Source organism: Mus musculus, chromosome 1 (assembly GCF_000001635.26).
Source record: "Mus musculus strain C57BL/6J chromosome 1, GRCm38.p6 C57BL/6J".
Taxonomy (NCBI): Eukaryota; Metazoa; Chordata; class Mammalia; order Rodentia; family Muridae; genus Mus; species Mus musculus.
In genome coordinates, this window is record NC_000067.6 from 19,146,039 (window position 1) to 19,165,741 (window position 19,703).

General features: G+C 38.2%; 1 protein-coding gene and 1 pseudogene across 4 annotated transcripts in view; one reads left to right on the forward strand and one right to left on the reverse strand.

Annotated features, from left to right (window-relative positions):
- Positions 1-19,703, forward strand: part of Tfap2d (transcription factor AP-2, delta) — a 70,927-nt gene that overhangs the window by 43,017 nt on the left and 8,207 nt on the right. For all 4 annotated transcript variants that reach the window (NM_153154.3, NM_001379074.1, XM_006495498.3 and 1 more), the window contains one exon: positions 2,266-2,379. In NM_153154.3, the coding sequence (NP_694794.1) occupies positions 2,266-2,379 (114 nt within the window). The remainder of the gene's footprint in view (positions 1-2,265; positions 2,380-19,703) is intronic.
- Gm10075 lies at positions 7,272-8,058 on the reverse strand (annotated as a pseudogene).

Below are 19,703 nucleotides of genomic sequence, written 5' to 3' on the forward strand. Positions count from 1 at the left end.
AACAGTTGAGTAATTCTCCATTGTGTAAATGTACTACATGTTCGTTATCCAGTATTTGGTTGAGAGACATCTAGGTTATGTCCAGTTTCTGGCTATTAGGAATAAAGCCACAATGAGCAGAGTTGGCATATAGGTGCTTGCTTGTATGTGCACATGAGCACATACATGCATACATGTGTGTGTATATGCCAGGCATGCAAGTAGAGGTCAGAAGACAACCTTCAGGAAGTTGGTTCTCATCCTCCTCCATGTGGATCTAGGAGATGAAACTGATGTCTCAGCCTCACTGGCAAGAGGCTTTACTGAGCCTCCTATGCAGCCCTCTTGGCACTCTTAAAATAAATAATTGTCAGGTGATTTGAAGCCGAACTATTAGTACTCTAATGGTCATTTGGAGTGATTTGACCTATCTGCATTTGCTCATAATGACAAGCAAAACCAAACTGCTGTATTTTACAATAACCTCCACACAACAACAGATAAACATACACGATAACTGTATTATCCCTTGAATATCAGCTATTCTCTTCTATATATGAAACATGCATTTAGGAAATTTTTTTCATGTTTATTGATTTCATTCTATAGCTGCTACGTTCATTCATTTTATTATATGTATATTTTAAAAACATATTTTCTGGCCTGGGAAGATGATTCAATGGATAAAAATTACTTGCACTGCAATCATAAAGAACTAAATTTGAATTTCCAAAAGTTACATAAAACTAAGTACTGGTTTTGTTAACCCATTGCTCCTTCAGTGAGATAGGAGGCAGAGACAGGATAGTCCCAAGAGATCATGAGTCAGCTACCCTGGTGTGTGAAGAGGCAAAATGACAAAGGCAGTTTCTTAGAAAAGTAGAAAGTGAAATTTGATGTTGAGGCTGTCCACTGACCTCCACAGGGATACCATGGCATTTACATGCTCACACTCACAAACAAAACACCCTCATGTGTGCACGCACACATTCTCATGCACACCACACACACACACACACACACACACACACACAGAGAGAGAGAGAGAGAGAGAGAGAGAGAGAGAGAGAGAGAGAGACTTTAAAATAGTATTTTCTTAAATTCTGTTTCGTTACAATTATACACTTCAAGGGATTAACTGATAGTCATGAACACAGCAATGTTTTTATTACTACATATAGGCTAGAATTCATAACCATATAAGAAAAGAAGAACAGTGGGAAAGGTCTGCAAAGTAGCAGCTGAAATAGAAAAGTGCCCAGCAATTATATTTTTTAGGACTGGTGGAATTACTTGGGAATAAGAGATCATCCTTGGCCTTGCAAACTTTCTATGTCCCAGTACAGGGGAATGCTAGGGCCAAGAAGTGGGAGTGGGTGGGTAGGGGAGCAGGGAGCCGGGAGGGTATAGGGAACTTTCAGGATAGCATTTGTAATGTACATAAAGAAAATATCTAATAAAAAAAGAATTGAAAGAAAGAAAGAAAGAAAGAAAGAAAGAAAGAAAGAAAGAAAGAAAGAAAGAAAGGAAAGGAAAGGAAAGGAAAGGAAAGGAAAGAAAGAAAGAAAGAAAGAAAGAAAGAAAGAAAGAAAGAAAGGAAAGGAAAGGAAAGGAAAGGAAGAAAGAAAGAAAGAAAGAAAGAAAGAAAGAAAGAAAGAAAGAAAGAAAGAAAGGAAAGGAAAGAAAGAAAGAAAGAAAGAAAGAAAGAAAGAAAGAAAGAAAGAAAGAAAGAAAGAAAGTCAGGAAGCAGAAGAAAGCGAGAGAGAGAGAGAGAGGGAGAGAGAGAGAGAGAGAGAGAGAGAGAGAGAGAGAGAGAGAGAGAGATCATCAACTTCAAACACTGAGGCATGAAAATAGTTAAAAAGTAAATTATATTGGCATATTGGGCGAAAAAAATTTCCAAGGTTAGCTTGTATTATGACTTTGAATGACGTAAGCCTATAACTTCAGTTAAAATTTTCTATAGATGTGATGTTCTAAACACACACACAATTGCTAATTACAGTTCTCTCATATGCATTTTCTTTTATCCTGTGATTAACATGTAAAGATGCAGTTTAACAACGAGCATGGTTTTGGTCAGTGTCTTGGCGAGCACTTTACTATCATCTTCTTGTCCTGCAAAGTCAATACAGTGGAATTGGAGACTGCTGACTGAATAGTCCTCCTGGTCTCCTTTAAAAGGGAAACAGACTTTGACAGATAATATCTCTTGACAGATAATATCTCATGACATGAAAAGTTCATATCAAGAGTGCAATTTCAGCTTTGTACTCTTTGTTGCAGGCAAATTTGTAAAGAATTTCAAGACCTCCTGAGCCAGGATAGATCACCACTGGGATCCTCCAGACCCACTCCCATTCTAGACCTTGACATCCAGAGGCACTTAACACATTTCAGGTAAGACAGCTTTTCCCATCTGCTTAGAGTCTCGGCAACTAAGCCACACCCAGCCCTCCAGGATTCTGTACTGCCATTGTAGTTCCAGTTAGAGATATACTTATGTTAATAAAATAATGACTGGTCTACTTTGTTCCAAATGCTATGACAAGATACTCTAGACTGGGTAACGTATAGAAGATGTAAGTGTATAGTTTAGATTCCGGCACTGGGACGCCTGAGATCAAGGTGCTGGCAGAATCAGTGTCTGCTGAGGGCTCTGTCTCTGTCTTCAGATCCTTTAATTCAGTACTGTGTGATGAAAGGGAGCAGCCAACTTTCGAGAGACTCTTCTTAAGAGCTAGAGAAAGCGCCCAAGTGCTGAAGGGGTCTGCAACCCTATAGGAGGAAAAACGATATGAACTAACCAGTACCCCTCGGAGCTCGTGTCTCTAGCTGCATATGTATCAGAAGATGGCCTAGTTGGCCATCATTGGGAAGAGAGGCCCTTGGTCTTGAGAAGATTATATGCCCCAGTATAGGGGAATGCCAGGGCCAGGAATCGGGAGTGGGTGGGTTGGAGAGCAGGGTGTGGGGAGGGTATAGGGGACTTTCAGGATAGCATTTGAAATGTAAATGAAGAAATATCTAATTAAAAAAAGAAAAAGAAAAGAGCATGAATCCAACCTACCAAGACTTAATCATCTCTGGAGGCAGCTCATTGTATTGCATTGTATTGTATTGTATTGTATTGTATTGTATTGTATTGTATTGTATTGAGGTTTAGTTTAGTGTATGGATTTGAGGAGAGGAAGATACAAATATTCAGACTACAGGAGTGACAGCCTGATTTTTTGAGACTATCAATTTAAGAAAACATAGTGATTAAAGCATTTTAGATCAGAAAATATAAGATCAGAAAATGGAATATCCTTTTATGTTTATCAAGAAACTATGGCTTCATGAGAATGTATATTATGAAATCAAAGAATACTAAGAAATTTTGTCCAGGATTCTGAAATCTTTTAAACAGTTACTTATGTTGTTAGGGTAAATTGTTAACTGAACAGATCCGATTGAAGTTAATTAAATATCAATGACTAAATCTTTAGTAGTACACTAATGATTTCTATAAACTTAGAAAGTATAAATGTTTTTTTTTCTTAGATTTATTTATTTATTTTTATTTTTTATTAGGTATTTATTTCAGTTACATTTCCAATGCTATCCCAAAAGTCCCCCACATGCTCCCCCACCCACTCTCCCACCATCCCATTCCCACTTCTTGGCCCTGGCGTTCCCCTGTACTGAAGCATATAAACTTTGCATGACCAATGGGCCTCTCTTTCCACTGATGGCCAACTAGGCCATCTTCTGATATATATGTAGCTAGAGACACGAGCTCCGGGGGGTACTGGTTAGTTCATATGGTTGTTCCACCTATAGGGTTGCAGATCCCTTTAGCTCCTTGGTTACTTTCTTTAGCTCCTCCATATTTATTTGATGTATATGAGTACACTGTCACTATCTTCAGACACTCCAGAAGAGGGCAGCAGATTCCATTACATATGGTTGTAAGCCACCATGTGCTTGCTGAAAATTGAACTCAGGACCTCTGGAAGAGCAGCCAGTGCTCTTAACCACCATGCCATCTCTCTAGCCCTGTATAAGTTGTTATTAAACATAGGATACTAAAATGAACTATTAAAAGAATACTTTACGTTTCCATTTTTGAGTTACTTTAGAAATAAATAGAATAACTTTCTGGTTAATTTACTCTCTAGATTTATTAAGAGAAAGAAAATAGTCACTGTTTCAATATTTTTCTATTTAGAAACTCTAAAACTATAGTGTTATACAATATTTCTCATTCATATCAAAAATAAAACATTTTATTTTCTCTTAGTTATCATTTGCTAGAAAATATAACAATGTTAATGAGAGATTAATTCATAAGCTGGGGTGGTGGGCACACATGTAATATCAATTCTTGGGAGGCCGAGTCAGCAAGCATTGAGAGAGAGAGAGTTCAGGGACAGTTCACAGACTACACAGACAGCCACTGTCTCAAAAAGAAAGCAAACAAAAAGTAATATACATTAGAATTAAAATTTTCCAATACCTGCTTGAGTTCTTTTTTTTTTTTTGAAGGTTAAGAACTATTTATTAGCATTTGAAAGGAAAAGCACAAAACAATCAATCCATAAATCTTTTAATTTTTTTAAAATTCCTTTTACTTTTTTGTTGGAAAATACATTTTTTCTTACAACATATTCTGATTATTGTTTTGCTTCCTCCAACTCGTCCTAGATCCTCCCCATGTCCCAACAATCCAAATTCACTTTTTTCTTTCTCATTAGAATACAAATAGGCATATAATAGTAATGAATAATAATAACAAATAAAAACAAAATAGACTAGAATAAAACAAACAAAAAACTGCTTAGGATTATAAGGCTGTTGAAGATGATGCATAATTATCTACTTTATAAATGCTTAAGTAATTTTTTTCTTTTGAACATAAGTCACTGGTGCACTTTGGGGCAGTGACATTTTATATTCATATGAATAATGGGCCTCTCTTTCCACTGATGGCCGACTAGGCCATTTTCTGATTCATATGCAGCTAGAAACACGAGCTCCAGGGGGTTATTGGTTAGTTCATATTGTTGTTCCACCTATAGGATTGCAGATCCCTTTAGCTCCTTGGGTACTTTCTCTAGCTCCTCCATTGGGGGCTTTTGTTTGCACTAACAGAGCATTGTAAACACTGTATCTTTTCTTAGTATGCTACAGTTCTACTGAAGATTCCATAATCACGATGTTTTCAGACTCTACTTAGAATATATTTTTCAAAATTACGCATGACATAGTATACATTTCTCAGAAGATTTTTCTGCCTCTTAATGGAAGCATTAGGGGCAACTACAATATAGCTAGGAGGAAAGAATGTCTAGACATTTCAGAGCACAAGAAATAAAGGTAGAAGTCTTGTATATTCAGCAAAGGCTTGCTAGATTGTTGATACTTTTGCAAGCTATAAACTTAACGCTACAAAAAGTGTGTGTGTGTGTGTGTGTGTGTGTGTTCTATGTGCAGATGTGCATGGGGGGGGTGCAGAGGAGGATGTCTAGACTCCTGTTTTATCAAACTCTACCTCCTAAGATTGGGTCTTTCACTGAACCTAGCCCAGACTCATCTATCTTTTTATGTATTTTCTGGGCATCAAACTTTGATTCTCATTCTTCTAGAGCAAGCAAACACTCTGCCTGTAAGCCATCTATCTCCCCAGTCCACAGAACTCTTAGAGAAAACTCTGATGTCTAAAATAAAAAGTGAGCAACATTTTTACAGGCTTTCATTCTCTTATTTACCTCCCTACTTAGAATATGGCAACAAGGTGGTGTTTACTCCGAAACTAAAGAACTAAATAGCCAGATAGTGGTGGAACACACCTTTAACCCCAGCTCTCCAGAGGTAGGCATATCTCTGAGTTCAAGGCCAGCCTGGTCTATAGAGTTCCAGGACAGTCAGGGTTACACAGAAAAATCCTGTCTCAAAAGAACTAAATAGGTAACTGGCTGCTTCTACTCTCAGGAAAAATGAGATTATGGCTGAGATTCAAAGCTCTTAAAATATGTGGCTATAGATTCTCAATCACAATGTGAAGCACAAAACTATATGTTTAAATGCTCTAATCTCTACATTTAATTACACTAAATATATAACAGTTTTAAGAGTAATTAATAAGTATAGCAGTTAATAGTGACTTTAGAATAATAGTATCTCTAAATTTTAGTAATTATATTTGAGGACTTTAAATATCTTAATTATGATTTTTTGTTTATTTTACTTTTAAACACTTACCAGAATTTTCATTTACTTTTTATCACATTCCAGACTGTTTATTTGTATAAAAGCCTCTAGTTTCTTAAGATTCTGAGATTAAAATACATTTTGTAGAAAATTTCTAAAAGTCTATATTTTGTACATTGTACTAAAAACATAAAATGTACTCCTCCTTTCTCAGTAGAATTCAGCTTTATAGTTAAGCATATTTACATTGTTGTGAGAACAAGCTCCTAGAATTTGTGTTTTACAAAATTTATAGATTATATCCACTAATGACAACTCCACATTTCCCTGGCTCTGTGGCCCTGGAATATATGCTCCTACTTTCCATTTCTGTGGCTCTGATTGCAAATTATATAATAGATATCTTTTATGACAACTTAATCAGGCATAATTTACTGAAGGTGCATAACTGTTGCCACATATGTCACAATTCTCTTCCCTTTAAGACCATATAATATTCCACTATGAATGTACTCACATCTATTATATTTGTTAGCTTACACAAATATTTACATTTTTGACCATCCTCTCCAACACTTACTGTTGATTTTTTTTTAATAAAAAAATTGTATTTACTTAGAAGCATTCAGAATGTCAACAAAACAGCCGCAATTTTTTTTTTTTTTTTGCAATTACAGAGTGGTATTCAGTTAACAGAACAACAATTATCTTCGTATAAGCTGCATCAGAGACAACTGAAGATGAAAAAAATAAAACCCAAAAAGAAAACCAAAAGAAAAAAAAAAACCAAACTACTGTCCCCATATATAACTAATTTGTGCTGTGCACCAACAAGAACCTGCTTTAAATTTCCATGCCAATTTACAACCCCCAGACTGTACCAGGCAAGGTTAGTGGCTATTGAAAATACCACCAGGACAGGGCTATCTAAAGACACATTCGGTAGTGTGTTAACTATACAAAAAAAGACACTGTACAGTTTAAAAACAAATCTTACACAGCCTTACATTTCAATTTTTTTCTTTAAAAGGAGTGAGTTGTGTACAGGGGGGTTAAATGCTTTATAGACAAGAAAAAAAAACTGCGCTAGAACCAACTTATTCATGATCATCATCTTCTTCTTCATCTTCGTCTTCCTCTTCTTCCTCCTCTTCCTCATCCTCTTCATCCTCCTCATCATCTTCCTCTTCCTTCTTTTTCTTGCTCTTTTCAGCCTTGACCACCCACCCCCTTTTTCGCTGCATCAGGTTTTCCTTTAGCTCTGTAGGCAGCAATATCCTTCTCATACTTCTCCTTCAGCTTGGCAGCTTTCTTCTCATAGGGCTGCTTGTCATCTGCTGCAGTGTTGTTCCACATCTCTCCTAGTTTCTTTGCAACATCACCAATGGATAAGCCAGGATGCTCGCCTTTGATTTTGGGGCGGTACTCAGAACAGAACAAGAAGAAGGCGGAAGGAGGCCTCTTGGGTGCATTGGGGTCCTTGAACTTCTTTTTGGTCTCCCCTTTGGGGGGGGGGGGATGTAGGTTTTCATTTCTCTTTCATAACGAGCCTTGTCAGCCTTTGCCATATCTTCAAATTTCCCCTTTTCTTTAGCAGACATGGTCTTCCACCTCTCTGAGCACTTCTTGGAGAACTCTGAGAAGTTGACAGAAGCATCCGGGTGCTTCTTCTTGTGCTCCTCCCGGCAAGTTTGCACAAAGAATGCATATGAGGACATTTTGCCTCTCGGCTTCTTAGGATCTCCTTTGCCCATGTTTAATTGATTTTCCTCCGCGAGGCACAGAGTCGCCCAGTGCCCGTCCGGCTCGCGCTTGCCCCGGCGCTGTCTCTATGGAGCTCAATGTACTGCAATGGCTGTGAGAGCCACTGTTGATTTTTTTAAAGATAATAGTAGCTCACTTTTCTCTGCACATTTAATTTGCAGCTTCCTAAGAACCAATGATTTTGAACATGTTGTAGGTTTCTTAGCCATTTGTCATGGACATAAATTCAATAGTCTCAAGTTTTTGGGTTACTGTTTCTGTGCTGTGCTGAAGCAATCCTTGTTTTTTTTTTTTAATTAACCTTTATATTAAATATTAGATTCACAACTTGCAAATGCTTTTCTACCTTCTTGCCGTTTCATTCCATTGAATGTGTGTCTTTGAAGCAAATTTTTAAATTTTTGCTGTAGACTAATTTGTATATTGTTACAGTGATTGTCTATACTCTCTGCTTTACATTAGAGAATACTTGCTAAATCCAATGTGTTGAGGCTTTCTCCTATGTTGTCTTCTAAAAGTTTTACAGTTTTAGATCTTACATTTATGTCTTTGATCCATTTTGCATTCATTTCTATAAGTAATTTAAAGTATTCAGCATCACTCTTTCCCATGTCAAAATTACATCATTTAACCACAGCTGGCTGTCATTATCAGCTACAACCCGATTGAAAGCTCCTGAAGCAGCCGCAGAGGATTAAAATGGATACATCATTTCACTTTGCATGCATTTTTAAAGGCAACAGTAACATTTTTACCAATGTAACAATTGAACAAATTCACAATTTTAACAATAACTCCTTTAACAAGAGGTTAGTAAATGATGTCTTATTGGTCAACCTTGAAAAGACTATATATAGTTTATAAGTGTGGTCATTAAATTTGGCCTCAGAGCAAACTTACTGATGAAGCACTTTTGCAAACCTAAACGATTAAAGCCAATATATCAAAAATGGGGCTCTGGGATTTATGTTAGTTTCCAAGTTTGAGAACCATAGGCCTAAGACTTTCCTAGCTTTTAGCATTTTATCTCATCCTTTGAAAGAAATGATTCATTTGCGTCTTTTAAAACATGAGTGTGTGCACATGCTATCACATGCATGGAGGTCAGAGGACAGCTTGCTGTAGTCAGTTCTCTCCTTCTACCATTTAGCTCCTCAGAATGGAAATCAGGCTTGGCAACAAGAACACTGACCTGCCAAATCATCTTTCTGGACTACAAATTCATTTTTTAGAAAAGCGAATTTGCGACTTATATAATAATAATATTGAGAAGGTTCTTCATATATGATTTTTCTAGTAATCTGGGTAAAAATGCATTAGACAAGAGTGTGTCTCTTTCTGTGTTTCTGTTGCTGTTGCTTTTTGCTGCCAGTGGTAACTGATTGTAGTGGAAAGAGGACAGAGAAACATGTTAGCCTGCCTTGCAGTTAACACAGGCAATTTGCAGGGTCATGTTCTGCAATTTTTGCTAAGTACCGGCTAGGCAAAGAGTGCAGAAGGAACATGATTGGATAGGCAAAGAAGATTCTGTAATTAGTAACATCCATCTGTGTTACTATTTTGTTTAATCAAAGTCTTCAGAGTGCAGAGTGCTCAACGTTATACCTTACAGGATTGTGGACTCAGTATCTTGAGAGTTGTGGCTTACCTTCAGCAGACTAATTGTGTTTAGACAATGATGAGCAGGTGATCTGGCCCTGTAACGCAAAGATAAGTATCTCTAGTTTTTACTGCAGATGACATAGCACTGTGCTCTGGAAAGCTGTGACAATAGTAGTGACCGCTCTAAGGAGTCACGCACAGCCTTCGGAGACACTTGTTTCCATCAAAATGACAGGGGGCAAGTTTATTTATTATTTGTCACTTACTGAGTACCATCAGCAGTAGGAATTGTCATGGCAAACACAACAGACACCACAACACCTACCAGGAGTGGGGAACAGATACAATTGAAATCTGTAGGCTGCTCCCATGGACTCACTGTTTCTGGACCTGATGTACATGATGGTATAAGGCATTAATACATGATGGCATGAGGCAGGAGGAGAGGAGAGGACAGACAACCCAATTCAAACCACAGCCATGTTTGTCTGAACTCTTAAAAGTAGACTTTTTGAGATTTGAAGAGATTGTAAAAATGTGTCCATTCCTTGTGTCTTATGTTATCATAATCTCCTTGAGTATGGGGTCACAGGAGCACATGGGTCCATATAAATAAGAAGTTAGAGTACTGTTCCTGATCAATTCAGAGAGGCTGGCCTCCCAGTAAAACCAGAATTCTTTTTTTAGCGCAAACCTCAGAAGACTGAAATCTTAGGTCTCTCTTTGTTCCACTGTGCCAATGGACAGTGTATAAAGATGAGGGGTTGAAATCTTAGGTCTCTCTTTGTTCCACTGTGCCAGTGGACAGTGTATAAAGATGAGGGGTTGGCACATTCTTTTGGAACTTCTAAATTAACAGCCAAACGAGGGCCACATCCAAATGCAAAGAGAAGGAGGCCTGTAAGGATTGTTACAGTTAAAAGAAGCCTTTCTTGTAAAATATTTACTAGCAAAAATAAAATTATAAACATAAACCAGGCAAAGGCTTCCATTTATTTAGCATATAAGAGGAGTCATGATGTCTCTCTTTAATTAATCTTGTTAAATTATTTACATTTCCTTAAAATCAAGTACAAAATCAAGAAAAGTTCATTTATTGTTGGTATTTATTGCTCTGTATAAGCTGTGTGGCATCTAACCAAACACTGCCCAGATCTTACAGGTAAAGCATTAGATGGCACAAAATAGCCACGATGTCCCTGTTGTGGATAATGAGATTATTGCAGTAGGGTCAGACAATAGGTGAGGGGGGTGGCTCACATGGAAACATGGCACAGACCAATGGTAACTTACTGCAAATACAGCATCAGAATCAGTAGGCATAAGGTTACTAGAAGGAAACATCAGAGTAAAGAGACTCTAGCTAAGCCTACCTAACAGGATTCTTGTTAAAGGCAGGCAGGGTGATCAGAAATCACAGTAAAGACAGTGAATGAGGCACAGTTTAATCAGGTACCAACAATGGTTGGATATCAGGTGTGGAGCTTTCCTGGTGTGACATAGTAACACAATATTGTTAAAACTTGGTTTTGTTTTTTTTTTTTTGTTTTTTTGTTTTTTTGTTTTTTTTGAGAAAGCTCATGGCTATAGAAAATTCAAGAGACTGCATTTTGATGGAGAAAAAAAAATCTTTGCCAGGAGACAGATTTATTAAAGGATTATGGAAGTGGAGAAATGGCTCAATGAACGGGAGTGCAAGCATGAGGATCTGTATTCAAATCCTTAGCAGCCGCATTAAAAGCTGGGCACAATCTCTGTGACTGTAACCACAGGCTTGGGGTATGAGAACCGATGGATCCTCAGAACTCAATGCTCAGACAGCTTACCTGAAACGAAGGCCTTCTAGTTCTGTGAGTAAGGCAACAAGGGATACAGGAAGACATTGCAAGCCTTCCTCTGGCCTCCACATAGTGTATATGCGGGTTCAATACACACCACATGTTCACACTCATGCACACTCAGACACTATCCCTTGCCAAAACCTAAAACAAAAATTCTACAGTCTCTTGCTAACATTTTTTTAATGGATTTTTGCCTTTGTCACATAGGAAATTGAATAATGTGAATAGCTGAAATTAGAGATAGCTGTTTATAATGAAAAGAATCTGTTGATGTGGCCATATGATAACAACCAGTGCAAATAAAAGACTTGAACAATGGGTACATTGAGGAAATATATAAGCTTTATATAGTGAATTTTTATGTTTCTGGGGTTTCTATAGAAGGGGATGGAATGTATAACCAAAAGCAAGGGGAAGTTTACTAGGGTTGTAAGTCGGGGTCCCTAGCCAGATGCTAGTATTTAGAACACACTACAATTGTCTAATCTTTCTCTGTGTGTTCCTTTGGAAGTTGATGCAGTGAAGCTGTGTGTTGTCTTAGTTATACTCCCTCCAGATAATGATATACTTTGCCCCACTCCTGAGTTATTATCCCACTTACAATCACCCCTCATACTTTGCTTCCATAAGATCTTACTTCTTCTCTTTCCAGTTCACCACTACAATCAATTTTTGACACCATTGCATACACTAGCAAGATTTTATTGAAAGGACGCAGATGTAGCTATCTCTTGTGAGACTATGCCGGGGCCCAGCAAACACAGAAGTGGATGCTCACAGTCAGCTAATGGATGGATCATAGGGCTCCCAATGGAGGAGCTAGAGAAAGTAGCCAAGGAGCTAAAGGGATCTGCAACCCTATAGGTGGAACAACATTATGAGCTAACCAGTACCCCGGAGCTCTTGACTCTAGCTGCATATATATCAAAAGATGGCCTAGTCGGCCATCACTGGAAAGAGAGGCCCATTGGACTTGCAAACTTTATATGCCCCAGTACAGGGGAATACCAGGGCCAAAAAGGGGGAGTGGGTGGGCAGGGGAGTGGGGGTGGGTGGATATGGGGGACTTTTGGTATAGCATTGGAAATGTAAATGAGTTAAATACCTAATAAAAAATGGAAAAAAAAAAAAAAGAATTGGAAGTTCAGTAAAGGCTCCTATCTTAACTTTAAAGCTACCCTACCTCTTCTCCAAAGAAATTTTCATTTCCAAAATGAAAATGTGATGTCCTCGGGTTGATAAATCTAAGGAAATAGCTAATTGTTTTTAGCCTCTGACACCCTGTTCCCCGATAAAGGAAGTTCAGTGCAGATGTCAAAGTGTGATGAGGCTGTGACTGGCTTGGGTCTCCCTTCATGCTCACAATATTTTGTTCATTCTTAGTCAACTTTGCTAATAAATTAGTTTAAAATAACCTGGGGTCACAAAACCATGTCTCTCTGGGATCTCAATGAGGCTGAGTGGATGGAAGAAGTGTGGACTCAAAGTGATAGAGAGTCCTTCATCTCCCAACATGGTAGACCACCAGGTACATTATAGCCTTGCCTCTCCAAACTGAGATTCCAGAGTGTCAGTCTCATAGGAAGGCCCTTGAACATTTTTTGTGACTGAGTGTTTTCAATGAAGGACATTTAACTATTGTACAGTTGGCTCCCTGGACCTTTCTGGAGCTGAAATGTTGCTTAGCTCCATGTTTATTAAACCAAGTCACTGAAACACTTTATATCTCATTCTACCAACTTCCTCTGGAACTGAAGCACTATAGTTGCTGTTGTGATCATGATGGAGACATTCAAGCAGTATAGCAGTGTTCTTTGGCCATAGGGAGAAAATTCAATTCCCTGGATACATTTAAGCTGCGTGGGAATAGTTTTTTAAATGCTGATCCTGTGGATCTCATCCCAAACCCATTATATCAGGATCTCCAGGGTAAGATCTACAAAATGAAATAAGCTGGAGAGGTAAATTTTTAATGTATGTTTGTGGTTGAGGGGAAAAAAGAGCTTAAGAAATCATGGAATATTTGAGTGCTGTCAAGGCCACTCCGATGAGCAGATTTGGGTGGCTCCCCATCACCCACCACCAGAGAACCAAACACTTTCATTATGTACCTTAATTAAATTCTATTTACAAAGCACTTGGGGCCATATATATTTCCCCAATGTGCCCATTGTTCATGGAGGGAGTAAGCATCACCAGCTGGTTTCTGCTTTATTCTGTTTCCTTGTTTAGGCTATGAATCATAGATAACTCTCAAATTATAGCAAAAATAAGCTTCCAATTTTTCCCCTAGCGTAGGATCTCTTGAGCTAGCCTGTATTTAAAAATTATACTACTTCCAGGAACTAAAATACCTCATCTACATGGTGCTAAACAAAAGTAAAGTTTGTCAGGGAAGACCCAGTACCCTTTGCAGGTGTCTTCGGGGTCTATTCCCAAGTCATTTGCCCTTGTTGTTGTTCCCATGTTTGCAAGAACATCCCATGTTTTGTGGCAGACATCACCTAATGCTAATGGTAAGGACACTCACAGAGCCTCAAATGACAGGTCAATCTTCTTCTTCAATGAGTAAGTGTGTGGTGTGGGGAGGAACAAAATGGGAAGGTGATCCTCCCTTGGAGTCTTGAAGCTTGTATGTCTCCCAGAAGCAAAAAAGCAGAACTGAAGTGAGCACAAGAAGCCCCTATGTACAGTACTAGGAATCAAAAGATCCATGAGAGCAACCACTCAAGAGCAATGTAAGATAATGTAACAGTACAGTAATAATAACAACTCCCAAGTTACTCCAACCTTCTCATGCACCAAAAGAAGGGCCAGAAAGAGATCTCTGCATCCAAACATTGTCCATATAGAAATCTGGAGGTGAGGGTATAACTCCTGGTTGGCTACTTGCTTGGTTGACATTCGTAGTATCTCAGATTCAATGCCCAGTGTAGCCAAAAAGAAAGTTAAATTTTTTACAGAATGAAATTAGCTTTAACCTATCTAAAGGATGATTGCTTTTTTTCCTCTTGGTTCAGATTTCTGGTGTGTAGTCTAATGATACAGATTGTTTTCAGCAATTTTTGTAGCCTGAAAGAAATGGGAAAACCCGTCTGTGGTTGACAGCCACAACTTTGTGGCCCAGTGTCCAGCAGGAAATAGTAAGGTCACTTTGCTTTATTTTTAATACATATTGAATCAGTGTTTGCTTGGTACATGTGAAGTTCTAGGTTCAACCTAATGCTTTTCAAGGCAGAAAGGGATCAGAGGAGATCCCAGAGATGCTTAGACAAATCCAGGCATAGATACAACATTTTTGAAAAACAATTTGGCAAATGTGGAGCCAGCTTGGTAACAGTGATCTAGCATAGAGAGGCAGAATGTGATCCATACTTACTTAGATTAAGGAAAATAAATTAGTTTTGGTTCTTCTGATAGATGTCCACTATGTTTCTGGGATTTGAGCACATTCTGACTAAGCAATTATACTTTCGATAATTCAAAAACAAACATGGGCAAGGCTTTGAACACAAGTAAAAAAATAGTGCTTAACCAAGAATTATAGTCACTTTTCTGTGGCTATGATAGAACACCATGAGCGGAAGCAACTTGTGTTTGAAAGGGTTTATTTGGCTTATAGGTTATAGTCCGTCATGAAGAGAAGCCAAGGCAAGAACTCAAAGCAAAGACCCAAAGACATGAACTGAAGCATGATTAGGCAGGATGGTAAAGCAATGCTGTTTGTCAGCTCACTCTCCATGGCTTGTTCAGTCTACTTTCCCATAGTATCCAGGACAAGCTGTCCAGGAGTAGCACCACCCATGGTACGTTGGGTCCTCCCACAGCAATAAATAATCAAGAAAATGCCCTACATGCTTCTCTCCAGGCAATCTGATGGAGGCATTTTCTCAATTGAAGTTTTTCTTCTTCCCAAACAACCCTAGCTTGTGTCAATTTGACAAAAACAAAAAACAACAACAACAAAAAAAGAACTAATCAATACACAAAGTAGGAAGAACATCTGAAAAAGTTATTATATATAGTTGTTACTTGCTAGATTTTCAGAAGTAATTTCAAATACATTTTAAATGTAAACAGTGCCTGCCATAACATTGATTGTAACTACTATCCTATTACTAAAACCATATCTTATTGTCTCTACACAGAGGTCTGTTTTTTCTTTTGTTTCTGAGTCTTTGGTACTGTTTTGTTGTTGTTGTTGTTGTTGTTATTGTTTTGATTTTGTTGTTGTTTTGCTGTTAGAAACTACTGAGCCAAGCATGATGGCACATGCCTGTAATTCCAGTACTTGGGAGATGAGGACAGGAAAATCTAGAGTTCAAGGCTGGCTTTAACCAAAGCTAATAGAGTGAATCTGAAGCCACCCTGGGCTATTTGAGCCCCAGTAGCAAAAACTAAACAAAACATTGATAATGATTACAGTATTTCTTTTCTTTTTTTAAAATTAATTTTATTTGTTTAAAGGTTTATTTATACACTGTAGCTGTCTTTAGGCATCTCAGAAGAGGAGGGGGCAGATCTCATTACGGATGGTTATGAGCCACCATGTGGTTGCTGGGATTGGAACTCAGGACCTTCAGCAGACCAGTCAGTACACTTAACCGCTGAACCATCTCTCCAGCCCCGATTACAATTTTTCAATACACCTTTCTTCAAAATGTTAAAGACACTAGAGGCAGTGCAAGCTTTTAATCCTTATACTTAGGAGGCAGAAGCAGGAAGAGTTTTTGTGAGTTCTAGGCCAGCCACGGATAAATAGTAAAGTGTCTCAAAATTAAATTATAAATAAATAAATAAATTACAGGTTCTATTATTAGAAGTTAATCAGGTCAATCCCATTTACCAAGAGGATGACGGCATGTAATGAATTGCCTGAGTAATGAATGAATGAATGGTTGATTGGCTGACTAATTGATTTATTGATGCTATGCTGGGCATCAAACCCAGGGCCATGCATAAAAATTCCACCAGTAATCTAACCACCAGCTCCAGGTGAAAATTCATAAACGACAGAAATATGACATATCCATAGGCCATCTGCTCCATACTCACACACAATATCACACTGTTTCTAGACAATACCACTTTATTCTACAGTGTCCTTCTAATCTCTGAAGTGTGAAACTGGGGTTGGGGGTGAGGGGTAACTTAATCCTTAAGGGAAAGTGGAAATGGAGTTTTACCTTTGAATCCAGCAAATGGATTCCCACTTTCTTTAGTTGAGTGGACAGGGAGAGGTGTGTCTGGCTGCAGAATGGAACTCTAGAGAATGTTAGTTGGAAAGTCTAGCAAAATAGAACTTTTTTAAACCATGAAGAAAATTAAGATGACTGTTATCTATTACATCCCCCCCTTCCCCCCCCCCCCAGTGCCATAAACTGCCACTGTGTGTGTTTTCTCAGCAGAGGACTACAGCATTCACAGCCTGCTGTCAGACCCTTTCTTCTCCTCACTGTCAAATTAGTATTAAGAAAATGAAACCAAAGGATTGGAGAGAAAATGAAAGAAATTGTGGTTTCAGGTAGATGGAGCTGCCAATCCCATCAGATGACAATTCTTTCTATTTTCTTGTCTTAATGGGGTTGAACTCAGAACCTGGTATATACCTGCAAGTTTGCTACATCAGAATTGTTCAATCCTCTAATTTTAATCTTGATCTGGCATTTAAAGTTCTGGATATTTTAAGCCTTTTCTTGTATAACCTACTCTAGAATGAGACCTCTCTCGGTAACCTACACCACTAATTTTCTTTCTGACTTAAGTGGACATGTTTTCTTTAATCTCTCATAAATTTTAAGGTCAAATGTTGCCCACCAATTAGGCTTTCTACCACATTAAGACATTTCAGAACTTTAATTTTATTATCCTGTACATGAATTCTCTTCTCTATTTTAGTTCCCAACTGCCAAATAAACATTCCAGAATGCTTTCAATCACATTACTAATTAATAAGCTGAGCAGAGTGGGGTTAATTATGTTCATTCTGGGTATGTTTTGACAAACACTTTTGTAACTATTTCCATCATTCACAAAGTTTTCTCATACCAATTTTTTCAATCCCGACCATCCACTCCTGGAAAACTGATGCTCTAACTCCTGTAGCTACAGGTTTTGCTTCTCCTTTGCAGGCCATATAAACTGAATCATAACATCTGTGGACCCTCGAGACTGGCCTGAGGTCACCAGTCTAATCTCTCTAAGACTCTCGTCTATGTTGTTAGATTTCCCAGTAGACTATTTTGTAAGATTGAAAAATATTCCATTGTGTGGGATTGCAACATTTCCACTGCATTCTACTCAACTCACTTTTTCATCACCATTTTATCTTTAAAAAAAAAAACACATAAAAATACACAAAAATTAAGATATGAGAAATTCAATTCCTTATCAGCATACTTTATATAAAATCTGACTAGATAGGCTCATCCACTTAAAGAAATCATTATTAGAGTAATGGGGTCAAAGAGGATGGCTTAGTGGTTAAGAGCTCTGACTGTTCTTCCAGAGGACTTGGATTAAATTCCCACATGGCAGTTCACAACTATCTGTAACTCCAGTCCCAGGGGACCTGACACTCTACTCTGACCTCTGCGGGCACCAGACATGAAGTAGTGCTCAGGCAGATATGTAGGTAAACACTGACACACATAAAACAAAAATAAAACTAATAAATATAGTATTATACAGATTTCTGCTGAGCATGGTGGCAAGGAATTTCTACTGAGCATGCTAAGCATACAAGAAGAAACAGGTAAATCTCTGTGCATTGTTTTAAAATCCCACTACGTTTGATGATGAAGATTTCATATATTAAGAGTAGTATCTGGCATCAGGTAACATACTAAGATGGTAGCAGTTAATGGAAAACTACTATTGTCATTGTACGCTTAACAAGCCTTATTTTTGCAGTTAGTAGCTTTACTTATTGGATGTAGAATATATATATACACGGAATGTTTTGTTCGGTGTTATAATATATGTATAACCTTTGCCACATATTTCTTCTTTATTATAAGATACAGTATTATATTGTAATGAAAAATGACTATCACTTCAAGACAATTTAACAAAACTGAACAGTGTGGATGGTTTTATTAATAATAGGGTTACTCTACAGTTATACTTGTTCAATGAGAAATGTCTCATAATTGGAAGTCCTACTGATGCTGAGTTTGAAAACACATTTTCCACATACACTTACTAGTTTCAACTACTTATCTTCAAGACAGAGAAAACAGCTTACATACAATAGAACTTTATGTCTATCTAGTAGTCTAGATTCTTTCTGCCTCCATTCATCTCTGTCATTAAGGTAGTCTCTTCACTTGTGTGATGCACAGATCCCTTGAGAAGAAAGAGAGGCCAACCATTTTCTATATGAGCAATGAGAATTACCTATATCTAATATTTATTCTACTGTTGACAGGTTAGTGTCCTGTATAGAACAGGAAAGAAAAAGAAGCTTGCAAGGCAGTCCATAAGTGGATGGTTTTATGCCTAGGAAAACACTGTTGCTATTAAAGAAAGAAAAAAGGAAGGAAGAAAAGAAAAGAAAGAAAGAGAAGTGAAGGGAAGGGAAGAAAATAAGAAAAGAAAAGAGGGAGAGAGAGAGGAAGGAAAGAAGGAAGGAAGGGAGGGAGGGAGGGAGGGAGGGAGGGAGGGAGGAAGGAAGGAAGGAAGGAAGGAAGGAAGGAAGGAAGGAAGGAAGGAAGGAAGGAAAGAAGGAAGGGGAAGGGAAGAAGGAAGGGAAGAGGGAAGGGAAGAGGGAAGAGGGAAGGAAAGAAGGAAGGGAGGAGGGAAGGGAGGAGGGAAGGGAAGAAGGAAGGGAGGAGGGAAGGGAGGAGGGAAGGGAAGAAGGAAGGGAGGAGGGAAGGGAGGAAGGAAGGGAGGAGGGAAGGGAAGGGAAGGGAAGGGAAGGGAAGGGAAGGGAAGGGAAGGGAAGGGAAGGGAAGGGAAGGGAAGGGAAGGGAAGGAAAGGGAAGGGAAGGGAGGAATAAATTAAGAAGTCAGAAAAACCAGTTATCAGGCACATTCAGCCAACGTTGATTCTCTTATGAGTCATTTTAGTTATATAAAATGGCACATAGTTTAGTGAAACAATATCCTAGATACATAGGACATGTGCTCACCATGACCACTCCTTGGATGTGACCTTCTTTCAGTCCTCTTGCTTGTCTCCAAGAGTGACTTCCTCAAGTGTAATTTATGCCCACACATACATGCATGACATTCTCTGGGAAGCAAGATGATCCTTGCTTCAAGAGAGATGCATTTTCTTCCTACTTCCTAATGAGATGAAAAACCACATGTTATTCAGAC